Source organism: Perkinsus marinus (genome assembly GCF_000006405.1).
Source record: "Perkinsus marinus ATCC 50983 genomic scaffold scf_1104296948084, whole genome shotgun sequence".
Taxonomy (NCBI): domain Eukaryota; phylum Perkinsozoa; order Perkinsida; family Perkinsidae; genus Perkinsus; species Perkinsus marinus.
The window spans coordinates 85,590-110,039 of record NW_003210321.1 but is presented as its reverse complement, the minus strand read 5'-3'; the positions used below and the strand labels follow the sequence as shown (position 1 = coordinate 110,039).

The following is a 24,450-nucleotide window of genomic DNA, read 5'->3' as shown; positions in this document are numbered from 1 at the left end:
CACATCACACGCACTCTACGAACGACCATGTGAAGCCCAAGCATTGTCACGACAGATGCAACACGAATAAACAATAACCAGCAGTAAAAAGGACTGATGACACTACCAAAATTTTGCCCCTTCAAAATAGTTAAATACCTCTACCAAAATTAGGACCTAAATCCTAATAATTCCAATGAATGGGTCGACTGTATTGGTAACTACGACCCTCCTATATGACGCTTCCTCATCTAACCTCCAGCCAAGGCTCATGCTAAAACGACTACATACCACACCATATTCAACCACCCACATCTAGCATGGTCATCTACAAGTAATTTTGTGTTACGTGTCCCCCCTCCCAACATGCCTCCAACGAAGGTGTTGTCACATTCATAACTCGCGAACAATAACACAAAAGAGGGGACAGTCAACGAGAAACACGTTCAGTACATAGTCACTTAGAATTAAAACGATAACAAAAAGCACTTAGACACATGAGTACCACTCCTTTTACAGATCAGAGCCTTCATCAACAGACGAATCTATAGAGCCAGTCAAGGAGTCGCCTCTTGAGCATTCTTTCCTCCGCCAGCCGTGGCCACCCCTAAACCCAGCCCGTAATCAAACAATTCCCAGCCGCCACAACTCACCTGAATGCTCCTTCTTATCACCCATATGTTCAAGGAAACGCATCCACTTCACAAATTCAACCTCACCAAGCTCCGTCCTGACTTGGCCGAAGCATTCATACCTCCAACAAGAGCAACCTCACGACCCGTCACAACAATACAGCCGCCTACACCAAACGTCCGACCTCTTCACTGTTCATCGGTACTCCCAATTGGGAAAATGCCTCAGCCAACTCGCTCAGGGATACCGAACCTTGCAAAGGCCTCCCACCAACCACGGCAAGAATAACCCACCACTGTAGTCCACGTCGATCTGGCGAAAGAAGGCTCTGAGGTCCTCAGCCTCCTCCTCCTCACTCGGCTTTACCAAAGCCAGCACCATCAGTACCTACCAAGAAGCTACCGCCGACCGCTCCCCAACGACATACCACACCTTGAATTCTTCCTCGTCCAGCTGTCCAGACCCGTCCTTATCAACCATCTTGAGGAGGGCACACGCCGACTTGCTCGCCTCCGTTCCCGGGACAACCCCCATTGCTGCCATAACCTGAGCCACTCCTCTACGACCCCAACACGAGCCATCACACTAGCACCTCCTCCATCTCCTGACAGTCGACAGTTCCACTGAGGTCAGCATCAAAGCTCTCAAAGGTCGACTCGACCTTCTCCTTGGCCTCTTCCGACAGCGATTTGTACGTAGCCAGCGCCGCCTCATACCTACCACAGTGAGCCCGAGTGATCCAACACGTGAGCTCACCACCAACCTACTCCTCATCAGAGATGGTATCTGCCCCTTCAGCGGCCAGACGTCGAGCTTTACCCTCTAGCTTCACCACAGAGAGGACCTTCAGCGCTTGCGACAGTCGTTCTCGTTTAACATCAAAAGTAACCTAAGCACAAAACGTCACTAATACACAATCTCCCGACCGATTCCACGCCTCGATAATAATCTTCCAGTGACATGTTTGGATAAACCATGGATTCATAGGCTAGCGAAACTCTATGTCAAACTTCACACATCTCGCGCGACCGAAATTCGCTGACAATTCGATTCGGACATGAATAGAAATACACAAGACACGCCTCATCGTATTGATAAGCAAACTGTGTTCATTGCTATTACCTTTTCTATCAGCTGAGGATCTTTGAGATACTCGATGCTCGTCACCAATGTGAGCCTACTCATAGCATGAGGTACCTTGAAACGGTCACACTAGCAGCACCACAGACATGACCAACACTTACCAAGTATCTCGTCATCACCGCCCATTCTACCCACGATAGGACGTAAAACACCCAGGATACGACCGACCACTGAGCGGGGCCTCCAACAACGATGAGCACCTGCAACACATGTCGAGACTTCCACAAGGTTTGGAGAACTCACGATAAGAGTTGCTGTAAGAACAGCTTGGAAGAACATCATCATCTCTAGCATGTGAGCGAAGATATCCAATGAGTACTCCTCGAACCACATCAGACGCTCCTGTGCATTAGGAACCTAACAAAGGCAATACTCCTCCACTGCGACCTTCTTGCCGCCCCCCAGAGAGACAAACATACCAACTAAGTACTCATTATCGGGTTCCCCAAATGCAAAATCTCCGTAGCCGTAGAATACCCCAACCTCTAGTTCGAACTACAGAGGTGTTACAACCAACCACTTCCAACCACATCCTAATACAGGGTGATCGGGAAGCAACGCCCAACCCTCATAGTTTCTGCAACGCGCATATCGATGATTCTCTTCCGATGATAGTTGGATCACTTGCATACTCCCCTTACTAGCTCAGTCATAACGATACGATAAAAAATATACATTAAGAGAATTACAGAGAAATTACGAGAGATGAGTTATTGTTTCGAGTCAGTATGTAACCAACCGTTGCCATCAACCTACCCTATGCCTATGCTGACAGATGATCTTCATCACAGTGCTTCTCTGATGCAGCGGTCGGAAGTATTCCTCTTGCTGGCGGAACCTTGGCACCCACGAGAACATTCCTGAGCATTGCATATCACCACACCACGAGCATCACCGTAACCTCACTTGACTTGGCATGTAGTAGCGGCTCAGTGAGATCCTCCTCCTCAGACGACTACACAAAGAGTCCATCCCCAAGACCTTCGAAAAACCACACATTACACAAGCCGGTGATTCGCTGTCAGAGGGGCGCTTAGTGGAAGCTCGATCAGGAGAAGACCGATAGCTTCTCTGAAATGCTGCCAGGGATGTGCCTAAACGAGCACAGGGAAAAATGGCATACACGACAATCACCTTGAAGTGTACCAGAGAGCATCTGTAAGAGCACGACTGCTCTCGAAGGGACCACGGGGGACAGAGCCATCATAACGTTGCTTATATGAACCTGACGGTGGGTACCTCTTGAGAGGAGGAGAACCAATACTTACGTAGAAGGTGAACATAGCCAACAGCAATAACCACGAGAAACCACAAATCATAGCAATACGCATTGAAGTGGCATAGGACAGTATCTACGAGAACACATCGTTACCTAGATCGAAAGAGTACACAACATTATCAACATTCTCACCCACGCAATACACGGCGTGAAGAGAACAGCCACGACCCACGTAGCCAAATCAACTTCTACCAATTCGACCTGATCAGAGAGCTTCATATCCTCCAAGATCCCCCCCCCCTCCCTACAAAGCCCTCTCCCAACTTTTCCGTCAAATACCTCTCAAAGTCGAAAACGATGGGGTCTCGAACCTCTGGCACCTGGCCAGGCGCTCACCACACGACACTGCATGGGACTGTCGCCCTCCCACCTGTGAAGCCAAAGCCAACTTCTGCTGTTCTCGACGATGTGAAGGGAAGAGGAATTCATGACGCAGGAGCCTCCAAATAACAATATCACGCAGCTCATCAGGAACAACATAGGAGTACTGAAAAAATACACAAGTTGCCCATCCTCAACTTCAGCGACAACGACAGCGACCTTATACAACCGAAAGAATATTCCTGCTCAGGAGACACCCAGGCATACAGTCGGACTTGACAGCGCGAAACATCACGATACCTTCGTCTACTCCTGTGGCGTGTTCGGTTTTCTACACCCATCGATTGGAAGCGGATTGGTTACTATTACAAGAAGCGCGATGGATACTCGCATGGAATAGATACTCGTCTTGATACAAAAATGCGATGCATATGAGGTCAACACCCAACCTACCCAGTTCTCCGAGAACTTCAACGCTGACTTCTCGTTCCCCTCCTCATCAAGGAAGCCTCTTTCGACTAGTCTACGCCTGATGCCAGGATAGATCAGCGAACGCCTCCGCGATGATAGAGTTACTCTAGGGAGTTGTGGCGGGGATCAGCGTGCTTCTCCCGACCTGTCTCGGGCATCTGCTCCCACACGTCCCACCTCCTAGTGATGCGCTCTGCACCCAGCATCAAAGTAATGCACTGGAATATGAAGACTACCATCACCTGCGGGTGTCCATCACACTACTCGTTATCTGAAGGCCCTAGCTTACACAGAAGATTATCATATGAATTGACTCGAAGCTCTCCGCAAGAGGATCCTCTCCTCCCTCCTTCGCAGCCTCACCAACGACCTGTTCGCATGACGTGTACATGGTGATGAACTCTTCGAAAAGCAACCCAGCTTACAGCCTTGCTGATCTCCTTGGCTAAGCCGGTCTTTGTACCTTACGAGCCGCACAGATCAATCACCTGCTACTGCTATTGGTGCGCTTACATATGAAGACAAACAGGCCGATGAAACCAAGGATCATGATCTCCCGGAAGAGAGTATCCATCATCCGCACCAAAGTAGTCTTCCCCTCCTCCTCGAGCTTCTCTCTGATTCTCTCTTGGATCTGCCGAGAAGGTCGATGCTCCCAAAGATACCCGATTGCTTACGTATTCGAACAGCAATGAGAGGACTATCACCACGACGACCTCAGTGACGTAGACCCACGAGGAGACTTCTTCCTGTAGACGAGATGAATCCAAGCTGCAACGCATCTCACTGCCATCTAACCTCCTCCTCCTCCTCGGTCTCCATCTCAGCATGCATATCAGTGATGGAGGCCAGCGGCGAGGGTGCCACCAAGCGGGGCACTGATTGACTTGATAGGAACGATGGGTGGGAACTGGTAGAGCCCTGTAGAAGCACAACACATGAGCTGCACGAAGCAAGTGAGGACTACTACCTTAAATGAGGTGGTTAGAGATGAGATCGTCCAAGACAAGCACGCCACCACTGCTCCAAATACCAACAGGCACTTGAAGAGGAACCCTGAGAAGGCGCGAGGACTCTTTCGTGGACAGGAAATGAGCCCATCAAATACTTCAACTACCTGCCGCTGATCTCCTTCTCCTTTTCGAGGTAGGAACGGCAATGAGCGGCATCAAAAATTAACAGCCAAGCAAACTGCGGAAAGTTATTGGAACTCATTTTTGGTTAGAGAAACTCCTACGCATCTGATACAAGCGCTAATCATTACACTGACCGATACTTTCCATTCCCTTAGAAAATGAATTTTGCCTACTACTTCTCAACAGTAGTTGCGCGTCGCAAGTAGCGCTCGCCCGGCAATCAGCCACCACGGCGACCATAATGCAACACAACAGTCTGCTCGTGGTGCTGCTAGTTCTTGTTATTCAATACCCTTTCGCTCATATCGTCGTGGACTCCGCGTGTCAGTATGTTAGACTGGTTACGGTTGATAAGCGTTCCACTCGTGACTCGTGTGACCCACTATGTCAGACGCATATAATTCGGTTTCCACGAAATAGCCGATCATTTTAGCCATCTGGACAAGGAACGTAGCAATGGGTGCAAAACGTGAAGTGTTTCGTAGGCTGATGACCATGGCACAAGCTTTTTCCGCAGTTGTGAGTCCAACTTTTACGGGAATATACGCATTGCTCGGTTACACTCTGTCTGTGCTCTGTCGTCGAAGAAGGTTGTCCATAGGATCAGGAGCTCCCATCTAAAGGTCTAGTTTTGCTCGCTTACCTCCGCAGTTTTCAAGGATCTTGTCATATGATCTCTCAGCGACCTTCCGAGGCCAATGCAGTATAGTACCGATAAGCGGCGAACCACTTCTCGAAAAGGAGGTACAGTTTCGGCTGTGAGCTCGACTTCGATTCGGATTGCTCCTCGAAATGAATTCAGACGTTCTCGTGGGAGAGGGGCCTTCTTCTTGTCCTAGCATCCCAGTGAAACTCTCAGGTCTGAGGCGTACCAAATCCAGTCCTGGTCGAACCGTTCGGTCTACAGCACTTCTCGTCCTTCTCCTGATGAAAGGCTCTTGCGAAAGGTCTTTCTTCAGGCCCTAGGAATGGCGATCGATTACGATCAATAGATTCAGCCATAGAGGACATGAAGGCCACGTTTTGGGCCATACAAGCTTCTACAATGGTAGGGCTCACGGGAGTATTAGTCGTAACAGAGTGCCGTGCTGAGTCGTCGTTGCTATGCGTTACATAGAGTGCTCTCAGTCGGAAGCTGGACTCCTTACAGTCAATAGAGGCTTCCTCTGGCCGGACCCTCTCCCGAATTTGTGCGATAATATGGCTAAAGATCACCTTCTTGGAGCTAACAGCATTATGTCAACCACTGAGGTGGTCCTTATAGAAGGCAGCAATGATGCTGCGACGTATGTCATATCCAGCCTATTCAGCATCGAAGGCAACGCTTTTCCCTCGCTTAGTTACTTCCGCGTATACAAAGACGTCACTGAGCTAGTAGAGGATTGGCCTGCAGTATTTAACTCTAACCTCATTCAACGCTCCAGGTGAAGGAGCGGACGTTATCCCGAGAGGGATTGGCGCGCTGTCCGTGCGCCTATCTCTACGAGTGGGATCGATTCATTTTGTTGGTGCTCGTTAACTCGTATTCATTGGTCTTCTGGCGAGATACGCTCACGATTTTTATTCGAGTCGAGAATGGGCACGGCCTCCTACTGAGCGAGCAAGGGCCCTCCTGCTCTGGGGTGAGTGTCTCGGTCCAAGCGCATTCCATCCGTCACGTGTGATCGGAGGAAACTCTACAGAGTTCATCGCAGGTGACTCAATGTTGACCGACGGGGACCTGCGGGACTCCCTTCTCGCTAAGACATGGGAAGTCGTTGAGCATGCAATCTTCGATGCAGAACGTAGTACAGGCTCGATCGAGAGAAACAATACCATAGGGCAATGATTGTTGCCTAGACGAAGATCCATCTCCAAGCGCGCGCTCAACCACAGTATCAGCTAGAACGTCCTGTAGCTTGGCTGCTATTGAAGGTCATTTCGCCCTCGTTACGATGTTGGTGGCCGCTTCTGGATGCCCACTCCAGGACGAATTCGACCCACGCGATTACGACACTGGTAGCCTCTTCTTTCGTGACTCAAATGTGCTATGGTATCCAGCGCAGTGCCGTGCCTCTCCATTCCATTGGAAGGGGAAGTTGCCGATCCGACTGCGCCACCCGGATACTCCGAAGCAAAGACCTTCTATCTGGGACTCACCAGGGGATCAAGGTTTCGTAAGGTTTTACGGTCACTGACCATACAGCTTTCTTTGATGTTGAAGCATCTTGCGAGAGGGGGGACTTTGGTGAGTCTTGAAAGCTCCCGAGGCGTTGGAGCTGCTGGCATAGGTAATGCAGTGGTATGGCGTCGTTCATCATCCAACATTCTTTTTCCTACTTCGACACTTCACTGACTATTTCATTGAAGTCAGCATTGAGGTGGACGAGGACGACACCACCAACCTCGGTAACTATGAAAACTTTGACAGCCTCAAGAGCGCCTTCGTGTAGGGATCTACGTCGTTTGTCGTGGATTCAATCCTATCGACGAGCTGACCGATGCTGGGCTCGACGTAGATTTGTCACATCAGGGAAATTCTCTGAGGAGGAGAAAGTTCACTCTTAAGCGCTTTCTGTGAGTATTAATGATAAAGGAGTCTATTTAGCAAATGGGGCCGATATGCCCACTACAGAGTATATCAGTCAGAAATATATCTGGCAAATGGGGCCGATATGCCCCCTACAGAGTATATCAGTCAGAAATCTATCTGGCAAATGGGGCCGGTATGCCCACTACAGAGTATACCATTCAGAAGTCTATCTGGCAAGTGGGGCCGGTATGCCCACTACAGAGTATACCACTCAGAAATCTATCTGGCAAGTGGGGCCGATATGCCCACTGTAGAGTATATCATTCAGAAATCTATCCGGCAAGTGGGGCCGATATGCCCACTATAGAGTATATCATTCAGAAATCTATCTGGCAAGTGGGGCCGATATGCTCACTATAGAGTATATCATTCAGAAATCTATCTGGCAAGTGGGGCCGATATGCTCACTATAGAGTATATCATTCAGAAATCTATCTGGCAAGTGGGGCCGATATGCCCACTACAGAGTATATCATTCAGAAATATATCAGGCAAATGGGGCCGATATGCCCACTACAGAGTATATCATTCAGAAATATATCAGGCAAATGGGGCCGATATGCCCACTACAGAGTATATCACTCAGAAGTATATCAGGCAAATGGGGCCGATATGCCCACTACAGAGTATATCACTCAGAAGTATATCAGGCAAATGGGGCCGATATGCCCACTACAGAGTATATCATTCAGAAATCTATCTGGCAAATGGGGCCGGTATGCCCACTACAGAGTATATCATTCAGAAATCTATCTGGCAAATGGGGCCGATATGCCCGCTGAAGCACGGGTAGATGAACCTAATTCCTTATTCGCAAATATGATGGACTCATGTTAACCTACGGGCCAAATTTCTGTCGTCACTAGTGTATGTGGATTCCTCATCCTCGGGCATAGTGGCCCCATTCGTCCGTCCCAGTGCGACATTGATATTATTGCGAGCCTCTCAGAGATGGTTTCCAGCACACAGATAGTCATGCAGACGACGTACTCATGTGGATGCTGAGTAAAGAGTCTTTACAGTGGACGTGAGTGCAGAATGGGAGGATACCACATTAGCACGGCTATCACAGCCCTAGGCTGATTCGGGCACTTGTCTGACTGTCAAGCGTCTTGACTCTTGGCTTCAGGGTGAACAAGTACCGCCAAGCCCTGGATTCGGTCTTCGCTATGCTTGAACCTCGCTTACGTGAGCTTGCTGCTAGAGGAGGGAAGCCTAAGGTAGACGAGAGAGTTGTATAGTGGCTTACTCTCGCTCGTCGAGATGGATGTTACCGTATCATCAACCGATGGGCAAGAATCTGTTACGAAGGGAAGTGCCGAGGCCGCGGAGAGTAACGATTTGGGTCTCTTTCCGGTCTCTTTCCGGAATGCATCCTGGTGAATTTTCGGTAGTTGGCCCGGATAGAGGAGCTCCATCATCGAATGGCTCGAGCTCTAGTGGAGCTATGGTCGCAGCGTCCACTGCTATCCACGATGCAGATCATTCCTCTGGGAGACTACATGAACTCCCTGCCAGGAATGGTAAGTCTGAGGCTCTTTTCGACATGCAAATCATTGTTAGTTGGAGAGGAACGACGACCTCCGTCGAATATCAGCGTGCGCCCCATTGGAGATACCGTCGCTGTTGTGGAGGGTAATGAGACTCTTTTCGATACCCGTCCCAACGAATTATTGCTAGTTGGAACGGATGGAAGAGCTCCGTTAGCTATTGACTCGCGCTCCATTGGCGATACGGCCACACCGTTCATTCCTACAGAAGGTGTGGGCCATGCCTCTGGCGATCTGTATGATGTCCCTGCCGTGCAACGTATGGTTAGAAGCTCCTTTCGATACGCGTTCTGACGAATTTTTGCTAGCTGGATCGGGTGGAAGAGCTTCGTTACCGCCCGGTGTGCGCTGTACTGACGATGCGGCTCCGCCATTCATGTCTTCAGAAGGTTTGGATCATGCCTTCGACAATCTACGTGGGGTTTCAGTTGTGGAGAGTAAGGTTCTAAGACTCTTGCCGATACGTATTCTGGCGAATCTTGGCTAGTTGGATCGAATGGAGGAGCTCCGTTATTACCTGGCGTGCGCTCCAGTGGAGATTCGGCTACCTCGTTCACGTCGGTTGAAGATGCAGATAATCCCTTTGACGACCCCCGTGAGGCGTCTGTTGTGGAGAGTAATGCCGTGAGGATCTTTTTGGTTCGCGTCCTCACGGATTATTGCCAGCTGGAGCGGATGGAAGAGTTCCCTTGTCTATTGGTTTCCCCTCCGTTGAAGATGTGGCTGCACCGTTCATGCCCACGGAAGGCGCGGACCATACTCTAGGCGATCTGCGTGAGATCGCTGCGGGAGAAGGTATTGTTCTTACGCTTCTTTGGATACGCATCCCAACGACTCTTCGCTAATGGGAATGGATGGGAAGGCTCTGTTACTGACAGGTGTGCGCTCCAGTGACGATACGGCCGCACCGTTCATGACCACGGAAGATTTAGATTACCCTTCTGGTGACCTGCGTGAGGTCTCTGCCCAAGAATGTAATGTTCTGAGGCTTCTTTCGATACGCGTCCGAACGGCTCTCTACCAGTTAGAACGAATGGAAGAGCTCCGTTATCGACCAGCATGCGCTCTATCGACGATGCGGCTCCACCTTTCATGCCTTCAGCAGGTCCGGACCCTGCTTTCGAAAATCTACCTGAGATCCCCGTCGCGGAGGGTAATGTTCTGAGGCTCCTGATGATACGCGTCCTGACTGGTTTCGGCTAGTTGGATCGGATGAAAGAGCTGCCTTGTCGCTCGGCGGGCGCTCTAGTGAAGGCATGGCCACATCGCTCACCTCTTTAGAAGATGCAGACCATTCCCCTAGTGATTTCCGTGAGGTCTCTACTCTAGAGGGGAATGTCCCGAAGGCCTGTCAGGTACGCGTGGTGACGACTCCTTGCTAGCTGAAGCAGATGTAAGAGATACACTATCCACTGACGTCCTCTCCATTGAGGAAAGGACCGCACTGTTCATGCCTACAGAGGGCGCGGATGTCTCTGATGATCTGCGTGAGGCCTCTGCCGAAGAATGTATGCTCTTGGGCTTTTTCGACATCCGTCCCAACACCTTCCTAACAGTCAGAACGGATGGCAGAGCTCCGGCACTGGCTGATGTGTGCACCAGTGATGATGCGGTGGCCCCGTTGATGCCTATAGATGGTACGAATCATGTTCGTAGCGAGCTATGCGAGAGCTCCGCCGTGGAATGTACATTCTGTAGCTCCTTCCGATGCACATTTCGACGATTTTTGCCAGTTGGAACGGATGGAAGAGTTCAGCTATCGACCGGCGTGCGCTCTTTTGACGATGCCACCGCACCGTTCGTGCACACAGAAGGTGCGGATAATGCCTCTGGCGATCTACATGAGGTCCCGATCGTGGAGGGTGATGTCTTGGGACTATCCGATGCGCGTTCTCACGAGTTTTAACTAGTTGGAACGGACGGAAGAACTCCGTCATCGCTTGCCGTGCGCTCCAGTGAGGATCCAGCCTCAACTTTCACGCCTATGGAAGATGCAGATCATACCTCCAACGTTCAGCGTAAGGTCTCTGCTGCGGAGGGGAACATTGGAAGGATCTATTAGATGCGCGAGCTGACGAATCATCGCTAGCTGGAGCGGATGGGAGGGATCCGTTATCCATCGGCGAAGATACGGCCACACCGTTCATGCCTTCAGAAGGTGCGGATCATGCCTCTGATGATCTACGCGAGATCTCTTCCATGCGGGGTGATTTTTTGAAGCTTTAGTGAATGTACTCCGATTAATCTTGGCTAGTTGGAACCGATGGAAGAGCTCCGGTGTCGCCTGCCGTGCGCTACAGTGAAGATACAGCCACCTTGTTCACGTCTACAAAAGATGCGAGTCATCCCTCTGGTGATCCACTGGAGGTCTCCGCTCTTGTGGGTAATGTTCTGAGGATCCTTTCGACACACATCCTGACGCATTTTTTGTTAGCTGGAACGGATGAAAGAGCTGTGTTATCGACTGGCATGCGCTCCAGTGAAGATATGACTGCACCGTACTTGTCGACAGCAGGTGCGAATCGTCCCTCTGGTGATCTACCGGAGGTCCCAGTCGGGGAGGGTAATGTTCTGAGAATCCTTTCGATACGCGATCCGACGAACTCTGGCTAGTTGAAACGGATAAACGACCTCCGCTCCCGCTTGACGAACGCTCCATCGACGATATATCCGCACGGTTCATGCCTACAGAAGGTGTTGATCATGCATATGACGATATGTCTGCAGTGCGGGGTAATGTTCTGAGAATCTCCAATACTTGCTCCAACGGATTTCTGCTAGTTGTAGCGGATGGGAGACCTCCGTTATCTACTGGCGTGCACTCCGTCGGAGATACGGCTGCATCGCTCATGCGTTCAGAAGGGGCGGACCATGCCTCTGGCAATCTACGTGCGGTCTCTGTCGCGGAGGGTAATCTCCTGGGACCCTTTGTGATACAAGTTCAGACGAACTTCGATTAGTTGGAACGGATGAACGAGCTCTACTGAAGAGCTCCAGGGAGGATACGGCCACATCGTTCATGCTTATAGGAGGTGCGGATCACTCCTCTAGCAACGTACGCGATGTCTCTGCCATGCGGGGTAATGTTCTGAGAATCTTTCTCATCCGTGTGCCGGCGAATTCTTACTAGATATGGCGGACGGAAGAGCTTCGTCATCTATCGGTTTGCGCCACATTGAGGGTACGGCCACGCCGTTCATGTCTGCAGAAAGCCTTCGTCACCCCTCCGGCGATTCATGGGCGCAGAGGGGAAGAGACAAAATCCTCCCGGGTGGGCTTGCGGACTACATTGTTCCGTGAGTGACAACCTCAGATGTCACCCGTGATAGGAGCGGACTCCAGCAGCGATTGGGAGCACTGCGGAGTCCCAGACCGCCAGAGAAGGAGAGGGTCAAGCGGCAATCCAAGACAAAAGGAAAGCGAAAGATCAGTCACGAAGCTTTGCCGAAGAAACAAGGTGTGAAGTGAGAAACAGCTACTTTTTGATCGATGCGACTGTAGTAGGGTCGGGGCATATGAAGAGCCCGTATGCGGCGAGAGCATCGCGGCGAGCTGAGGGTACTTTCCATTTGATGTACTCTATGATGCTGCTAGCAACATGTTCGTTGATCCAGGTTCTCGATGTAAGCGGAGACCTCGTGCCAAGAGAAAGCCGCTCTATAGAGTATCGGCAGAGGTGGAACTAATGGGGACTCTAAGTCCCTCCTTGATGCGCATCATGATAGGCGCCTCCATTGTCACGACCGGTGGAGGCAACAGGGAAAGCCATCGCCCACAGTTCATCTCAGTATCCTGGCCACGCTCAGACCAAGTCGGATCTATTTAAACCTGAGGCGCACACTCACCCTCCTTGGGATCCAAGTCCTCTCACCCGAGTAGGTCCGACCCGAGTTGGAGTGCTATATGATACACAGCGGTTGACTGACTGTAACTCAGTTGCCAGTCGCCCTGTCCTATACGTTCCAAATTCCCTATCAGCCTGAGGTGGACACTTCAATGGCTGCAAAGAAGGCCGTCGTCGATAGAATTATCGAGCCGACTGATACGCATGCTGAGGATATTATGGTGGGCTAACGCGGTCCCCTCTCCTAGTATTGGCTTTAGGCGCGGTATCGTAATCGCGCTTATCGTTGGGCGGTGGGAACTGATGAAGACTCTCCGCGTGACCGAGTGGGAACGAAAGGGTCCGTAGACCGAAGTAACTAGCGGGAGATGATGACTGTCGTGGAACTGGTGAGGGATGCGTTGTAAACTACTTGGATGCTGCCGCATGACCCGTGATGAACTCCGTCTCAATATGCTTTATGACGCTGCGTTATCTGAACATCGGTCTCCATTGCGTCGGGGATAGCATTCCTCTATGTCCGATCCCCCGCCACACCCAGATGTATGCGTAGCTACACTGGTCATGGGTGACGTTTCCTATATAGCAGGCGCTATGGTCATGGCTCATTCCGTTCGGCGACACTGTTCTAAGAGCGCTGTACCGTTCCACTTGGTTTGTATTGTGGACCGCAGCATGGCCGATGTCGAAGCACTTCGATGTGTGTTCGACAATGTAGTTCAGGTCGACCCCATCCTGGCTGAGCCCATGGGTAAGCGGTGGAAGCGCTATGGAGGCCACTACGATTCTTGGATCGATTCTTGCCTTACCAAACTGCATGTGTTCAATCTGTATAAATTAGGCTATCAAAAAGTGGTCTTTGTCGACGCTGACGTTTTGGTGGTTGATGATCTCTTCGCGCGGGTGCTGACTGCTCCAGCGCCTTCTGGTATATGTAGCGACGAAGCGAACAAGCTGGATGGTAAAGAAGGTCGCTTACGGGCTCTCAAGACTGGTGATAAAGTACCCGCAGCATCCCTGAGGAGAGCCTTGGCGTTATCATATGGTATGCGGGGTTGCCTCATGGTACTACCCACTGGTGCCAAGCATTTCCGAAAGTGCCTCGATCGAGTGGCTGAGAAGGAGTCACAAAAGGATGGATACGTTGGAAGGTGAGCTGAGGGATGCGAATGTTCACCTTCAGTTGAGAGTTTTCGCTGGGGAAAACTTCGGTCGTTAACCATTTCTATGACAGCTGCGATTTATTGAGTGCTGTGCACACCATACTTCCCGCTGTGGCAAGTTCAAGCTACCTCATCTGTGTTCTATGCATGCATCAGTATAGCGGTTCAATGGGCCTCTCAGCTCACCCTCGTGTGATTATGCGTTGGCCAGTAAGATCACAGACTGTTCCCAGTGATGAGCATCCTATTCCCTCGTTTCACACTCTTGTGCTATCGGATCCTCGAGGTGCTATGAAGCTAGCGCGTGAGCTTCTTGTGAGATTCGGTATTCTATCTACGTGCCGTCATAGAGCTTAATGAATTCGCTCTCATTGATTGATCGTAGGTGCGGTGATCCGAAATGCAACGCTGGTCCCGACGAGTGGCTCTTCAGTCTCCATTTCCAGGATAAGTGGAGACATCTTGAGGAAGCATTCTGTTGTCGATACTGGCATGCTCAGACTAGAGGTGTTTACTGCAGCATCATGAGTTACGGTTTAGAACTGAGCAAGCATTCCTTTCAGGCATCACGCCGCTAGCGATCCATTTCGTCACTGACAAGCCGTGGAGCCGTAAATCCGACAAACAATGGCCCGACTTTGATATCTGGTTGGAGTATGCCCGGGGTTGCCTCTCTAGCATTCAAGCTGGCGATCGGGCTTCGAAGCTAGGACGCAGACTCTTGAATGATGCCGTCGTGATATGTGAGGAAAGACGTCGCCGACTTGTACCGGAATTGCGTGAGGCGCGAGTCGGATCTAGCGGCCTGGCTGTGAAGGGTACTTCACGAGTGCAGGACGATGATGTTGAAGCCTGGTTTCGCAAGCGAATCGATTCTAGTTCCCACACTGCGTCCGTTGAAACTTCTTGTTCGAGAGAGAGTATTCGAGCGACTAAAAGTGACCCGGCGAGGAAGAAACAGAATAGACGTAGAAGAGCGAGTCGGCGACGCACCGATGGCAGTTTGGACAAGCTCTGAGGCATTCGAGTAGGGATCATCTATCTGAGACATTCGACGTCCGAGTCTCAAACCGGGATCGCTTTCGTGTGACGCTGATCCTCAGCAGCATCCAGCATGCCTTGCGGATCTGGTCCATCGCTGCGGTTGTTCCACACAATATTCAAGGATGCACGAATGCAGTCGTGGGAAAGTTGATGTGCAGTTAGCAAAGTAAAGGATGTACATTCTGAGCAATGCGTATGTCATTTGCTGTATCAACTGCGTTGTGTTCAGCTAGTGGTCAGTCGTCATACTCGGGTGAACTCTCGAGCTCCGATGGATTATCAAACTCGTGTCCAACATTATCGAACCTTACTGAGCAAGACAAACATGTTAGTGATCTTCGTAACTGCGTCGTGCTTTTTGGGTGGTTGCCGATGGGCGCCCATTTCAAAGCTTCCACCAACCTGTGCTCGATTCTTGGACTGATAGGTCCAGAGTTAAGCGCGAGGTGTGTTCGGAACGGATAATCTTCCGCACACATTGTATCTACCTACTGTACATACCTAACACGACACTCGAAGTGTCCTCTAGGAATGGTATGACCGAGTACTGTACACTGCGATAATCAAGAGCGATTCTGAATGCTATGAAAGCGATCCCTATCGAATCGTCTTCGCAGGAGGATGGATCAGATTTCGGCATTGTGTGGTTGACCATCACTGACTGATGCTATTGGTGACCCTTCTGCAAGGCCTTGATGCACAATCGACGTATCACCGCAGTTGATGGTGGTTTCGATGTCACACTCGAATGCACATTCTGGATGGCGAGTAGAACCCTCATGGCGCTGAGCACACGGACATTACAGGAACTGAGAGCTGTGATGTGCTCACTGGAATGAACACGTCTCGAGCGTGTGGTAGTTGGACTCGTAGCGCGGAACCGGGTGACTGCGGCTTAGACGCTCCGACAGCGTCGTTCATCATCTCTTGTTGCAGTGGTAAAACTCCCTGGTTGCCATGCTGAAATCGAAAATCAGTTGGTACCTGCGACACTCAATGTTTGTGAGTCAATGAGTGCAAGTCGACAACTACATTCAAAAAACTGAGAATAGACGAGCAAGTAACTATGGGTTGCTCACACAACGTCAAGTGTGCGGCATTTTGTATTCGTAGAAGGTAGACATTAATGAAAAATCTCTTCACCTGCAAGCCATAATCATGGCGAGAGAACAGGAGGTTTCCGAACCTACAGTGCTAGCGACTTCTATAGGGTTGACCTGATCATTGATCCCCCAGACCAGCAGCACGGGTCTTGGATGCTCCCCTACACGGGAGTACTCGGCCGTCATGTCAAAGAAAGGGACTCGGTCCTGAACGAAAGCAACGAATGAGGTGAGGGTGCCGGAACGATGGAAGCTACCAGTATCGCAAGACTGCTTGAGATGCCATCCCGCTTCACTAGCGTTTGCCAGACTACCCTACGCCAGAACATTTCTTGCCACTCCAGCTCAGCCTACAACGTTGCGACCGAGTACAATATGACCATTTGTGCGTCATCGATGATGAACCGTGCATACCTCAGTGCGAGGCTCGTCTCCTATAGCACAGGCTCGCTGTGCCACAAATTTGTCGCGGGCGAAAATACATGAGCACACGCAGTGTTGAGCTAGCGGAATAATACAGCAAGGGCAGCAATGTAGCAGCTGATAACTGAATGGTTTAATGGGGATGAACCCAGCTGGACTCAGGAGGACGAGCCTCTGACATAACTCTGGGTTCCTACAGGGACATGGAGTGTGCATAGGCTATCTCTTCCGTGACACTCACTTATCGGCGAAGCTGACGGCCACTGCTCCTCCAAAGCTGAATCCAATCAGGCTTATAATCAAGTCGCGGTCAATGAGCTTCAAATGATCCATAAGGAAGTAGAGCTGGTCTACAAAAAAGTCCAAATCGTAGGAGGCCCGCTGCTGGCAGCAGCATTTTCCAGCCCCTGTACAATGGGCTACTGGGGGAGCGTTGGAAAGGCCATGACCATACATATCATAGGTTAGAACCTTGGAACCAGGTGGTCGAATGGCCGAGCGACGAGTCTCGACTCACCATTCGGCTCCTTGAGAGAACCTGCGCTAGATCCGAATACAGCATCTTCGACCCATTGAGGCCGTGTAAGCAGATAGCGAGTTCTTGTGTGTTATGTTCTGTGCCGAGCAGTTGATAGGATACGCAGCCATAAGGGCCTGAGTGCTGGCCGCGTGATGATGGTGTACTCTGGCAGGTCCCTACCATCGACACTGTTAGTCTCGGGAAAGGGACATTCTATATCCCGGAAAGACTTCGAGACGCGCCATCGTGAGTATAGTCTGGGGCCGTTAGTCGCCCTTTCCGATCCGAGTATAGCCGATGAGCTCGATGAGTCTCTAGTATGCACAGCTGATAGAGAAGGGTCCCCAGTACTTATAGCTGAGTCTGTCGCGCTGGGCATGAGTTAAGCTATAAACACTGCCAGAGAGGAAAACGAGCGCCGCACGATATCGGCATAGTCGAGGGAAGATACCACCAATAGAATGGTCCCCGATTCAGAACAAACCCAATAGCGATTCAGTCATTAACAACACACGGATGGGCAAAAGCGCCCCTTTGCCAGCATGGGTTTGCAGCTATGGAACCGGAGAGGACAACAAAAAACGCCACGCTGCTTCATGTCGATTAATTCCCCTTCGAGGCTTTCTCCTGGGCAATCTCAATCGGCATCGTCAGATCAACCACAGGCATAGGGACAGCCTCGAAAGCCTTGGAAACCTGATTTGAAGAGACTCACAATCCGGGTATGCCTATAAGAATGTTTCAGAGTCTCACCCTAGTTCCCATTTCAGCATACAGATCTTGAACTCTCTTGAAGCCTTTGGAGCTGGATATAGCAGCCGGCATCAATGAACTGCCGCAGGAAGCGTCCTGAGTACAAAAATCCGCCATGGTTACATTGGTGATATTTAACCTCCTGGGAGATGGTCGATTCCTCTTCAGCATCTAAGTTGAAGATATTACCACGAGCTTGGTATCTGAAAGACGTTCAATCATAGCGACCATGACCCTGTCTTCACAATAGGGCTATCAGCCGAAAGACCAGCTCCTTCGTAGCTTACTCAGGGCTCTCTCTGCATTCAGAGAGAGCATCCGAAACTCCGATGGCACCAAGTATGGTGGCGATGTCAAGCATTATTATGGTGGTAGGAAACGCTGATGAACTATAGAGAATTCAATTGAGGCTGTCAGCCACGCCGCGTAGGGTCACTTAGTTAACGAATCTCATAATCGCATAGGGGTCTAAGGCACCAGACTCAAGCTTTAGTGGAGAAATCCGCGTGGGTTCGACTCAAGTTCTGGTGAAGAAATCCGTGTGGGTTCGAACCCCCCAACTGGCATACTAAACTTACCCTTTGGAGGGACCGTCCAACTCGTCCCGACTTGGAGACCGAAACAGTTTAAAAACCCTGAGACTACCCAATAGTGCAAAGATTTCTACAAGCAGTCAGTTTGGCCGAGTGGTCTAAGGCGCCAGACTCAAGTTCTGGTGGAGAGATCCGCGTGGGTTCGAACCCCACAGCTGACATACTAAACTTACCTTTGAGAGGGACCGTCCAACTTGTCCCGACTTGGAGATCGAGATAGTTTAAAAACCCCGAGTCTACCCAATAGTGAAAAGTTTCACGCAACCAGTCAGTTTGGCCGAGTGGTCTAAGGCGCCAGACTCAAGTTCTGGTGGAGAAATCCGCGTGGGTTCGAACCCCACAGCTGACATACTGAACTTACCTTTGAGAGGGATCGTTCAACTTGTCCAGACTTGGAGACCGGGACAGCCGTGAGACTACCCGATAGTCAAAGCACGAATACAAACAGTCAGTTTGGCCGAGTGGTCGTAATACTAGTGATATTGTTGAGACTTCTTTCTGAAAGTGGTCAATACCTCCCTTAAACTATGACCCGATCATTATCAGAACACGAGCCCACTCTTCGCTCCAGAAACATGTTTAGCAACCCATCATGGAGCAAACTCAGTGGTATGGACTGGGCCAAGGGATGGTGACCGACCCCAGATTCGACGGCCATCTCTTCTTGTTGTCCGGATGAACTATATAATAACCGTGGTATTTCCTCTCCTTTGGTTTCGTCTTCCCCGTAGTGAGTCTCTCCATATACTTCAGGCGCCGGCGTCTGAACTCACCCAAGGGTCAAGCCGCACGAACTCGCCTCCACTCACCGGAATAGAGGATCCACGAAGCGATGGCGGTGTTCCATGAACAGCCGTTGACGCTTTGGAATCGGGGACTCGAGATTCTGAAACCCACCGACTAACCTGCCCCCTCCCTGCGGAGCTCGGCAAATACAGAATCCAAGCTCAGATACGCGAGAGGAATTCGAGGGTTCAACTTTGAAACCCAGCTAGCTCTTCTCCGCCCACCCGGTTTGACGGAAACATTATTTCCTTAAACCTCGATCTAGCCTGTTTACGACGTTGACGCTGAACACCAGTAATATTATGCTACTGTTGAGTGGATATCGCTTCACTTACATATGCTGCTTTTCTACTCTCTAACAGTTTGGGGGAGAAGTCCGAGTTCCCAAATCTCATATTGAGACGAACATGTTTGAGCGTCCTGACGGGGGTAGTCGGTACTTCCACGGCACCGTCATCATCGACCGCCGTCAGCTCGGCATCAAACTCGCCGCTAGGCGGCAGGTCGAATTCGTTGACTAAGAACAAGTAACCGAACTAGATAGGAGCAAATGCATTTATTTATATTTTTCGCCGTCACTCGAATCTCACTGAGCCGACCGTCATCGCTCTTGGTCCCTCGTTTCTACCTTCCCGTTTTTCTTCCTCTTTAGATGTAGCAGCGACGTCATAACCACTTTCCCGATAAATGTCCTCCTCTGTCAGGCCTCCGAGAGCTTCCATTCCTGCTGTCGCTTCCAGATTGTCCTCTTCCAGCAAAGAACGTACTGAAGAACCCTCGTCCTGAAAGACCCTAGTATGGCCATATTCCCTCCAACCACTTCGGTCAGTCAGCGACTCGGGGATGCACCACCGACGATGCCCACTGGCGATAGTCCTACCACGATATCCAGCCCCGTCTCGCTAGCGACCTCTGTTTCATCGAACTCGAGATGAACGTCCGCAGCGCCAGACCACGGTATGGGTATCTCGTGCTCCCGGAGGGCGTCCATTGCCATAGACCTTGCCTCGGCAGGCGTACTAGCATGCATCTAGATGGTAAATAGCCTCGGATTTCCCTGCTACAGGTTAGCGAGCTAGAGCAGAGCACTACAGTGATTCTGCGATCGATCTTCTCATAGTCCAAGTTTCCAAGATTGTCCTTTAGTAAGGACATCAAGAACATGAGCTCATCTGTTGCCTTCTCGAAGAGCCTCCCATTCTCTGACACCAACGACCTCATTACAACGCTGCCCGACAACCAAACTACCCAAGTCGACTTCCGCAGCCTCGGTGCTTCCAGACCCACCAGGGACGTACCCCGGACCAAACATCGGTGGAGTTTCGCGGTAGATCCTCTCGGGCACTTGGAACGATAATGGGCTCTCAGAGTCCATCAGACGATACCTATTGCAGTGTTAACCTAGTGCATGACCTCAAATGCTACATCGCATGGAGGTCTTGAAACGCTGGCTCCTTCCGAAAGGATTCCTCATCTAGCTGTGACAGGAAGGCCCTTATCCGATCCTTGTGCTTATACACCCTATGCATGACCTGGGACACTTAGCCACTTCGAGCAGGGCGATTGCAAAGTTCCAACCAACCTTGTCAAATTGATCCATCGCAGGGTGCTTCTTCCTATGATAACGCTCTGCTTGCATCTCGAAATAGTCTCCAACCTTGAACTCTGGGACGTTGTATTTACTAGGAAAGTACCATTCAGCATACTTCGGGCCCTCTAACGGCTTCAGAAACCATCGCTCACCTAAATTAGCGAGAAACCATCAACTAGAGGTTATGGAGACCAACAATACACAGATGGAGCCAACTAGCTCTCGCCCCAGCCACATTGCCCTGCACTACCCGGCATGCCCTTCATCGGCCCCCAAAGTCTATCCTGCATCTCCTGAACATGTTGCTGCTTCACACCACGCAAGTGCTTTACTGCGGCCCCACTCCATCGCATATCTCACGCAAGCTACTTACAGGAGCCCCTTAGCTTCATTACAAACACAACAGACTGGTGATGGCGAAACGGTGTCATTTAAAAAGGCAGGTTACTAGCCTTTCCAGTACTCACATCTATGGTGTTTATCACTCCTCATCTAAAACAGAACAGATACCGAGATACCATATTCAAAGGATAGACTCACCGTCAGGCTTCTCAGGCTTGGCCGCCGCCATGAGCGTATTAATCTCATCATCAGAAAGCATTCTGAAAGCGACCTCCTTATCCTTGTTGAGAGTCAGGACACCAAATTCAACTGAGCAGGCATCAATGAAATCACACTCAGGAAGTCGGTCGACTCACGGGTCTCAGCCGTGGGCGTAGCAGTGTCCATAGACTTCACCAATACCTTGGCTACTAGATCCAAGCAGTCCTGAGGCGAATCATCACTCATGTGAAGAACCACAGTCGCCACACCAACCTTAGTGGACATGTCCTCATGCCAATCAGTTTTGAGGATGCCCTGTGCCGTTTGGTTGTTCACACCAATAGCCGTGGCCTTCCACCCGCTGAGATTGCCAGAAGGGTCAGTGTGGTACCTGCACGACCGTAATGATCAACGTTGGGCAAGGAGAACACCGACAGTTGGAATCCGTAGTGGTCATCATAGCCAGCGAAGAGGAAGGATACACCAAAGGGACGGAGACCGCCGAATTGAGTGTATCTGCCATACACGGGGGTCGCAAGGTCAGTCATACGAATGAGTCAACTCACTGTTGTTTCACATCGCATATGCTGGTCACTAGTTTTTCTACTGGTATCGGTTCTTGATACGCGTAGCGATACCTATATTAACCATCACTGTTGGCCACTGTGATTGCTTCTGCCTCTACCTCTGAGCTGACAGTCGCAGCTGATTAATAAGAACGTTGGCATCACTTGTGATACCAGCAACAGCGCACACAACATGGTCATCTATGGGATAGATCTTCTCACTCGCTTTACCAGACTCGAGGAGTTTACTAAGGACAGATACATCTCATCAGCAGGGCGCAGGTAACAATACCTGATAGTCTTCTTTTCACCAGCCAGAATGACACACTGCTTGCCGAGCACACCAACCGTCGATCCGGCATTGTTGATAGCCTCCATCGCATACTCAACCTGATCCGAATACATCAGAGTTCTTCACGCCACTGTGCCCACGGTCGACTATATTCTAACGCCGTCTCAATGAGCTGAGTATGTTCGAAAGTGTTACCTGATAAAGCCTGCCTTCCGGGGAAAACGTAGTAGTACGACTATCGTAGCGACGGGCCATGGTTCACTGTATGAATGACAACAACTACTACTCCCACAGAGATTACCAAAGACACTAGCATTAGGCAGCCCCGGCCTTCGGGGAAGCGGTCATCACTACGCCACGAACGCAAGAAGTAATTCACTGATTACTGGTGAAACTTCTGAACACGTTGCTACTCTTTATCGTCACCATTAACGTCATCTTTCTCATCATCGGAGCCATACCCAAGGCACTTTCCCACATGGTATTTATTCAAAGGCTCGAACTCTCGGCAGAGGCTCATGCCGCACAACAACTGGTTCACCTGCAGAGATACGGTACGTTCAACTAGCAACAGGTCCTTCACCAACATTCCCTTCTTTTCGAGCCTACAGAACTTACCTCAACTAAGAGTGTCAACTCCGCTCCAACTATCGACACCGCATGCTTATCGTCATCAACAAAAGGGCTGACCAGATCCAACACCATCTGCCGCTTCATGTTACCTAATGCATACCACATCATCAACGTAGTCCTGAATCCAAACGGCGCTAGTAAGGCAGGCTCAGTGTTTAAATTCATGTTTGATTTCCTCAACTGACCTCAAGAGTTTCCTCACTACATATAGAAGCTTGCCCGTGAAATCGGGTAGAAATGTACAAGAATCAATGAGAATTTCCATAAATTTCATCTGAATCTCAATATTGTCATCAACACACGTAGTTTACCATATGCATATTGCCCATCCTGGCCAGACTTCGTCTGAAGACGACGTCAAACTCTATATAGTATTGGTATTTGATGTTATTATTGTATCACTCATATTGCGACTGTTGATCTCCATCTTCCACGTCTCGGTGCCCTGACTCTCCTTGCCCAAATGCTCCGCCACGAATTTCTCGCCCATCACCTTCAACGAGTCAGGATTGGGAGCTCGAACAATGTCCAATGGTGATATCTGAAAACATGAAATCTCCAAGGGCACTTCTATGCAATTAATAACAGTACCCGGCACACATTGCTTGGTGCAGTGAGGTCCTTTGATTTCAGCAGACTGTGCACAAACTCTGATGGCTTCATGGTGACACCGGCCTCAAAACGAATGAATACCACTCCTCGGCAAACGTCTCCCCCGAAACGGAACAGTCTGTTCTTCTCTTCCTTCAACTCAGCCAGCTCGGCCTCAATGCTTTCACTAACATTCGCTGTGCCCTCCTCTGAAGTAGACTTCTTATCAGCATCGGGGTTGATAGCAGCCCAATGGAGCTCGAATAAGCGTATTATATCCCTTGTGGCCGTTTTGACACGGTTGGGCAAATTGCACGTTATGATTACACCTAAGAGAAAATAAACTCCCCCAATCTCTATGGCGTCCCATAGTACCTCTAGCGTCTGCGTCCAATCCTTCCAAGGGGACTTTCTCGATCGCCCGTCGCCGCTTAGCATCATGTCTCGAGTAATGCCGACCGCCGCGCTTCCCAGGCATGCCGAATCAAACCTGACCGTGTGAAGTACACAAACACTCCCCTCTACCAAACAATAACACCCTATCGTATTCTTGAGACTAATCTTGAATTCCCACATGGACGTTGCTGCTGCCTCCCGACAAAGAGGGTTATAAAGTAGGATTCGTAATAGGAATCCTATGTACCGAGCCGGATGGCCTCCAAGCGAAGGCGAAACTCATCGTAGGTCGTCTTTGCACCCGTAACAGGTGCATCATACCGTGAAGGAGAGCCCTGCATTCTGGCGGAAGCAGCGTCCAATCCCGAGGACATTTTCAGCCAGGGAACTAATCTCACTATATGCCGGTTTGGCGGACGAGCTGCTTGTAGATCAGCGAGGTGACACACTGCGACACTCGTTTGATCGCATGGGAAGGTGGCGGTAGAACGAGGCGTGACGCGGGTAGAGTCTGATAGCCATCCA

General features: G+C 50.3%; 9 protein-coding genes and 2 non-coding genes across 11 annotated transcripts; 4 read left to right on the top strand and 7 right to left on the bottom strand.

Annotated features, from left to right (window-relative positions):
- Nucleotides 1–536: 536 nt before the first annotated feature.
- Nucleotides 537–4,660, bottom strand: Pmar_PMAR000751 (calcium binding protein, putative; the record flags this gene model as incomplete). The annotated part of the gene is made up of 25 exons (XM_002778865.1): nt 537–586; nt 633–733; nt 783–864; nt 906–999; nt 1,045–1,158; nt 1,205–1,328; nt 1,380–1,501; nt 1,735–1,809; nt 1,857–1,955; nt 1,999–2,112; nt 2,512–2,615; nt 2,662–2,710; nt 2,758–2,849; nt 2,890–2,980; nt 3,024–3,107; nt 3,167–3,235; nt 3,283–3,354; nt 3,405–3,521; nt 3,809–3,884; nt 3,932–4,044; nt 4,116–4,196; nt 4,252–4,289; nt 4,340–4,460; nt 4,504–4,575; nt 4,625–4,660. 25 exons carry the CDS (start codon nt 4,658–4,660, stop codon nt 537–539), a joined length of 2,190 nt encoding a protein of 729 aa, XP_002778911.1.
- A 5,779-nt stretch (nt 4,661–10,439) lies between these two features.
- Nucleotides 10,440–10,721, top strand: Pmar_PMAR000750 (hypothetical protein; the record flags this gene model as incomplete). The annotated part of the gene is made up of 1 exon (XM_002778864.1): nt 10,440–10,721. A coding segment is annotated over one exon (282 nt), but the record flags the coding sequence as incomplete, so codon positions are not given.
- A 2,707-nt stretch (nt 10,722–13,428) lies between these two features.
- Nucleotides 13,429–15,307, top strand: Pmar_PMAR000749 (hypothetical protein). Its single transcript, XM_002778863.1, has 3 exons — nt 13,429–14,079; nt 14,477–14,598; nt 14,655–15,307. The coding sequence occupies exons 1-3, from the start codon at nt 13,445–13,447 to the stop codon at nt 15,107–15,109; spliced, it is 1,212 nt and encodes a 403-aa protein (XP_002778909.1). The 5' UTR covers nt 13,429–13,444; the 3' UTR covers nt 15,110–15,307.
- A 358-nt stretch (nt 15,308–15,665) lies between these two features.
- Nucleotides 15,666–17,576, bottom strand: Pmar_PMAR000748 (hydrolase, putative). The gene is made up of 9 exons (XM_002778862.1): nt 17,362–17,576; nt 17,179–17,315; nt 16,903–17,132; nt 16,653–16,854; nt 16,496–16,588; nt 16,326–16,445; nt 16,168–16,278; nt 15,967–16,119; nt 15,666–15,920 (listed from the first exon to the last, which is right to left on the bottom strand). Exons 1-9 carry the CDS (start codon nt 17,558–17,560, stop codon nt 15,762–15,764), a joined length of 1,404 nt encoding a protein of 467 aa, XP_002778908.1. The 5' UTR covers nt 17,561–17,576; the 3' UTR covers nt 15,666–15,761.
- Nucleotides 17,577–17,784: 208 nt separating this feature from the next.
- Pmar_PMAR000747 (hypothetical protein) lies at nt 17,785–18,295 on the bottom strand (the record flags this gene model as incomplete). Its single annotated transcript, XM_002778861.1, has 4 exons — nt 17,785–17,877; nt 17,935–18,030; nt 18,074–18,137; nt 18,222–18,295. The coding sequence occupies 4 exons, from the start codon at nt 18,293–18,295 to the stop codon at nt 17,785–17,787; spliced, it is 327 nt and encodes a 108-aa protein (XP_002778907.1).
- A 311-nt stretch (nt 18,296–18,606) lies between these two features.
- Nucleotides 18,607–18,688, top strand: Pmar_PMAR000746. Its single transcript has one exon. It is a non-coding gene; the product is annotated as a tRNA-Leu (tRNA).
- Nucleotides 18,689–18,794: 106 nt separating this feature from the next.
- Pmar_PMAR000745 lies at nt 18,795–18,876 on the top strand. The gene has a single exon. It is a non-coding gene; the product is annotated as a tRNA-Leu (tRNA).
- Nucleotides 18,877–19,167: 291 nt separating this feature from the next.
- Nucleotides 19,168–19,413, bottom strand: Pmar_PMAR000744 (hypothetical protein; the record flags this gene model as incomplete). Its single annotated transcript, XM_002778860.1, has 2 exons — nt 19,168–19,290; nt 19,337–19,413. Coding segments are annotated over 2 exons (200 nt in total), but the record flags the coding sequence as incomplete, so codon positions are not given.
- A 205-nt stretch (nt 19,414–19,618) lies between these two features.
- Pmar_PMAR000743 (hypothetical protein) lies at nt 19,619–21,257 on the bottom strand (the record flags this gene model as incomplete). Its single annotated transcript, XM_002778859.1, has 8 exons — nt 19,619–19,830; nt 19,942–20,095; nt 20,194–20,343; nt 20,406–20,515; nt 20,562–20,698; nt 20,739–20,845; nt 20,896–21,056; nt 21,155–21,257. 8 exons carry the CDS (start codon nt 21,255–21,257, stop codon nt 19,619–19,621), a joined length of 1,134 nt encoding a protein of 377 aa, XP_002778905.1.
- Nucleotides 21,258–21,321: 64 nt separating this feature from the next.
- Nucleotides 21,322–22,586, bottom strand: Pmar_PMAR000742 (proteasome subunit, putative). The gene is made up of 9 exons (XM_002778858.1): nt 22,501–22,586; nt 22,306–22,403; nt 22,133–22,261; nt 22,014–22,085; nt 21,883–21,963; nt 21,721–21,838; nt 21,603–21,672; nt 21,445–21,555; nt 21,322–21,396 (listed from the first exon to the last, which is right to left on the bottom strand). Exons 1-9 carry the CDS (start codon nt 22,558–22,560, stop codon nt 21,386–21,388), a joined length of 750 nt encoding a protein of 249 aa, XP_002778904.1. The 5' UTR covers nt 22,561–22,586; the 3' UTR covers nt 21,322–21,385.
- A 128-nt stretch (nt 22,587–22,714) lies between these two features.
- On the bottom strand, nt 22,715–24,007 carry Pmar_PMAR000741 (THUMP domain-containing protein, putative; the record flags this gene model as incomplete). Its single annotated transcript, XM_002778857.1, has 5 exons — nt 22,715–22,846; nt 22,924–23,027; nt 23,341–23,479; nt 23,530–23,858; nt 23,905–24,007. 5 exons carry the CDS (start codon nt 24,005–24,007, stop codon nt 22,715–22,717), a joined length of 807 nt encoding a protein of 268 aa, XP_002778903.1.
- Between the last annotated feature and the right edge of the window lie 443 nt (nt 24,008–24,450).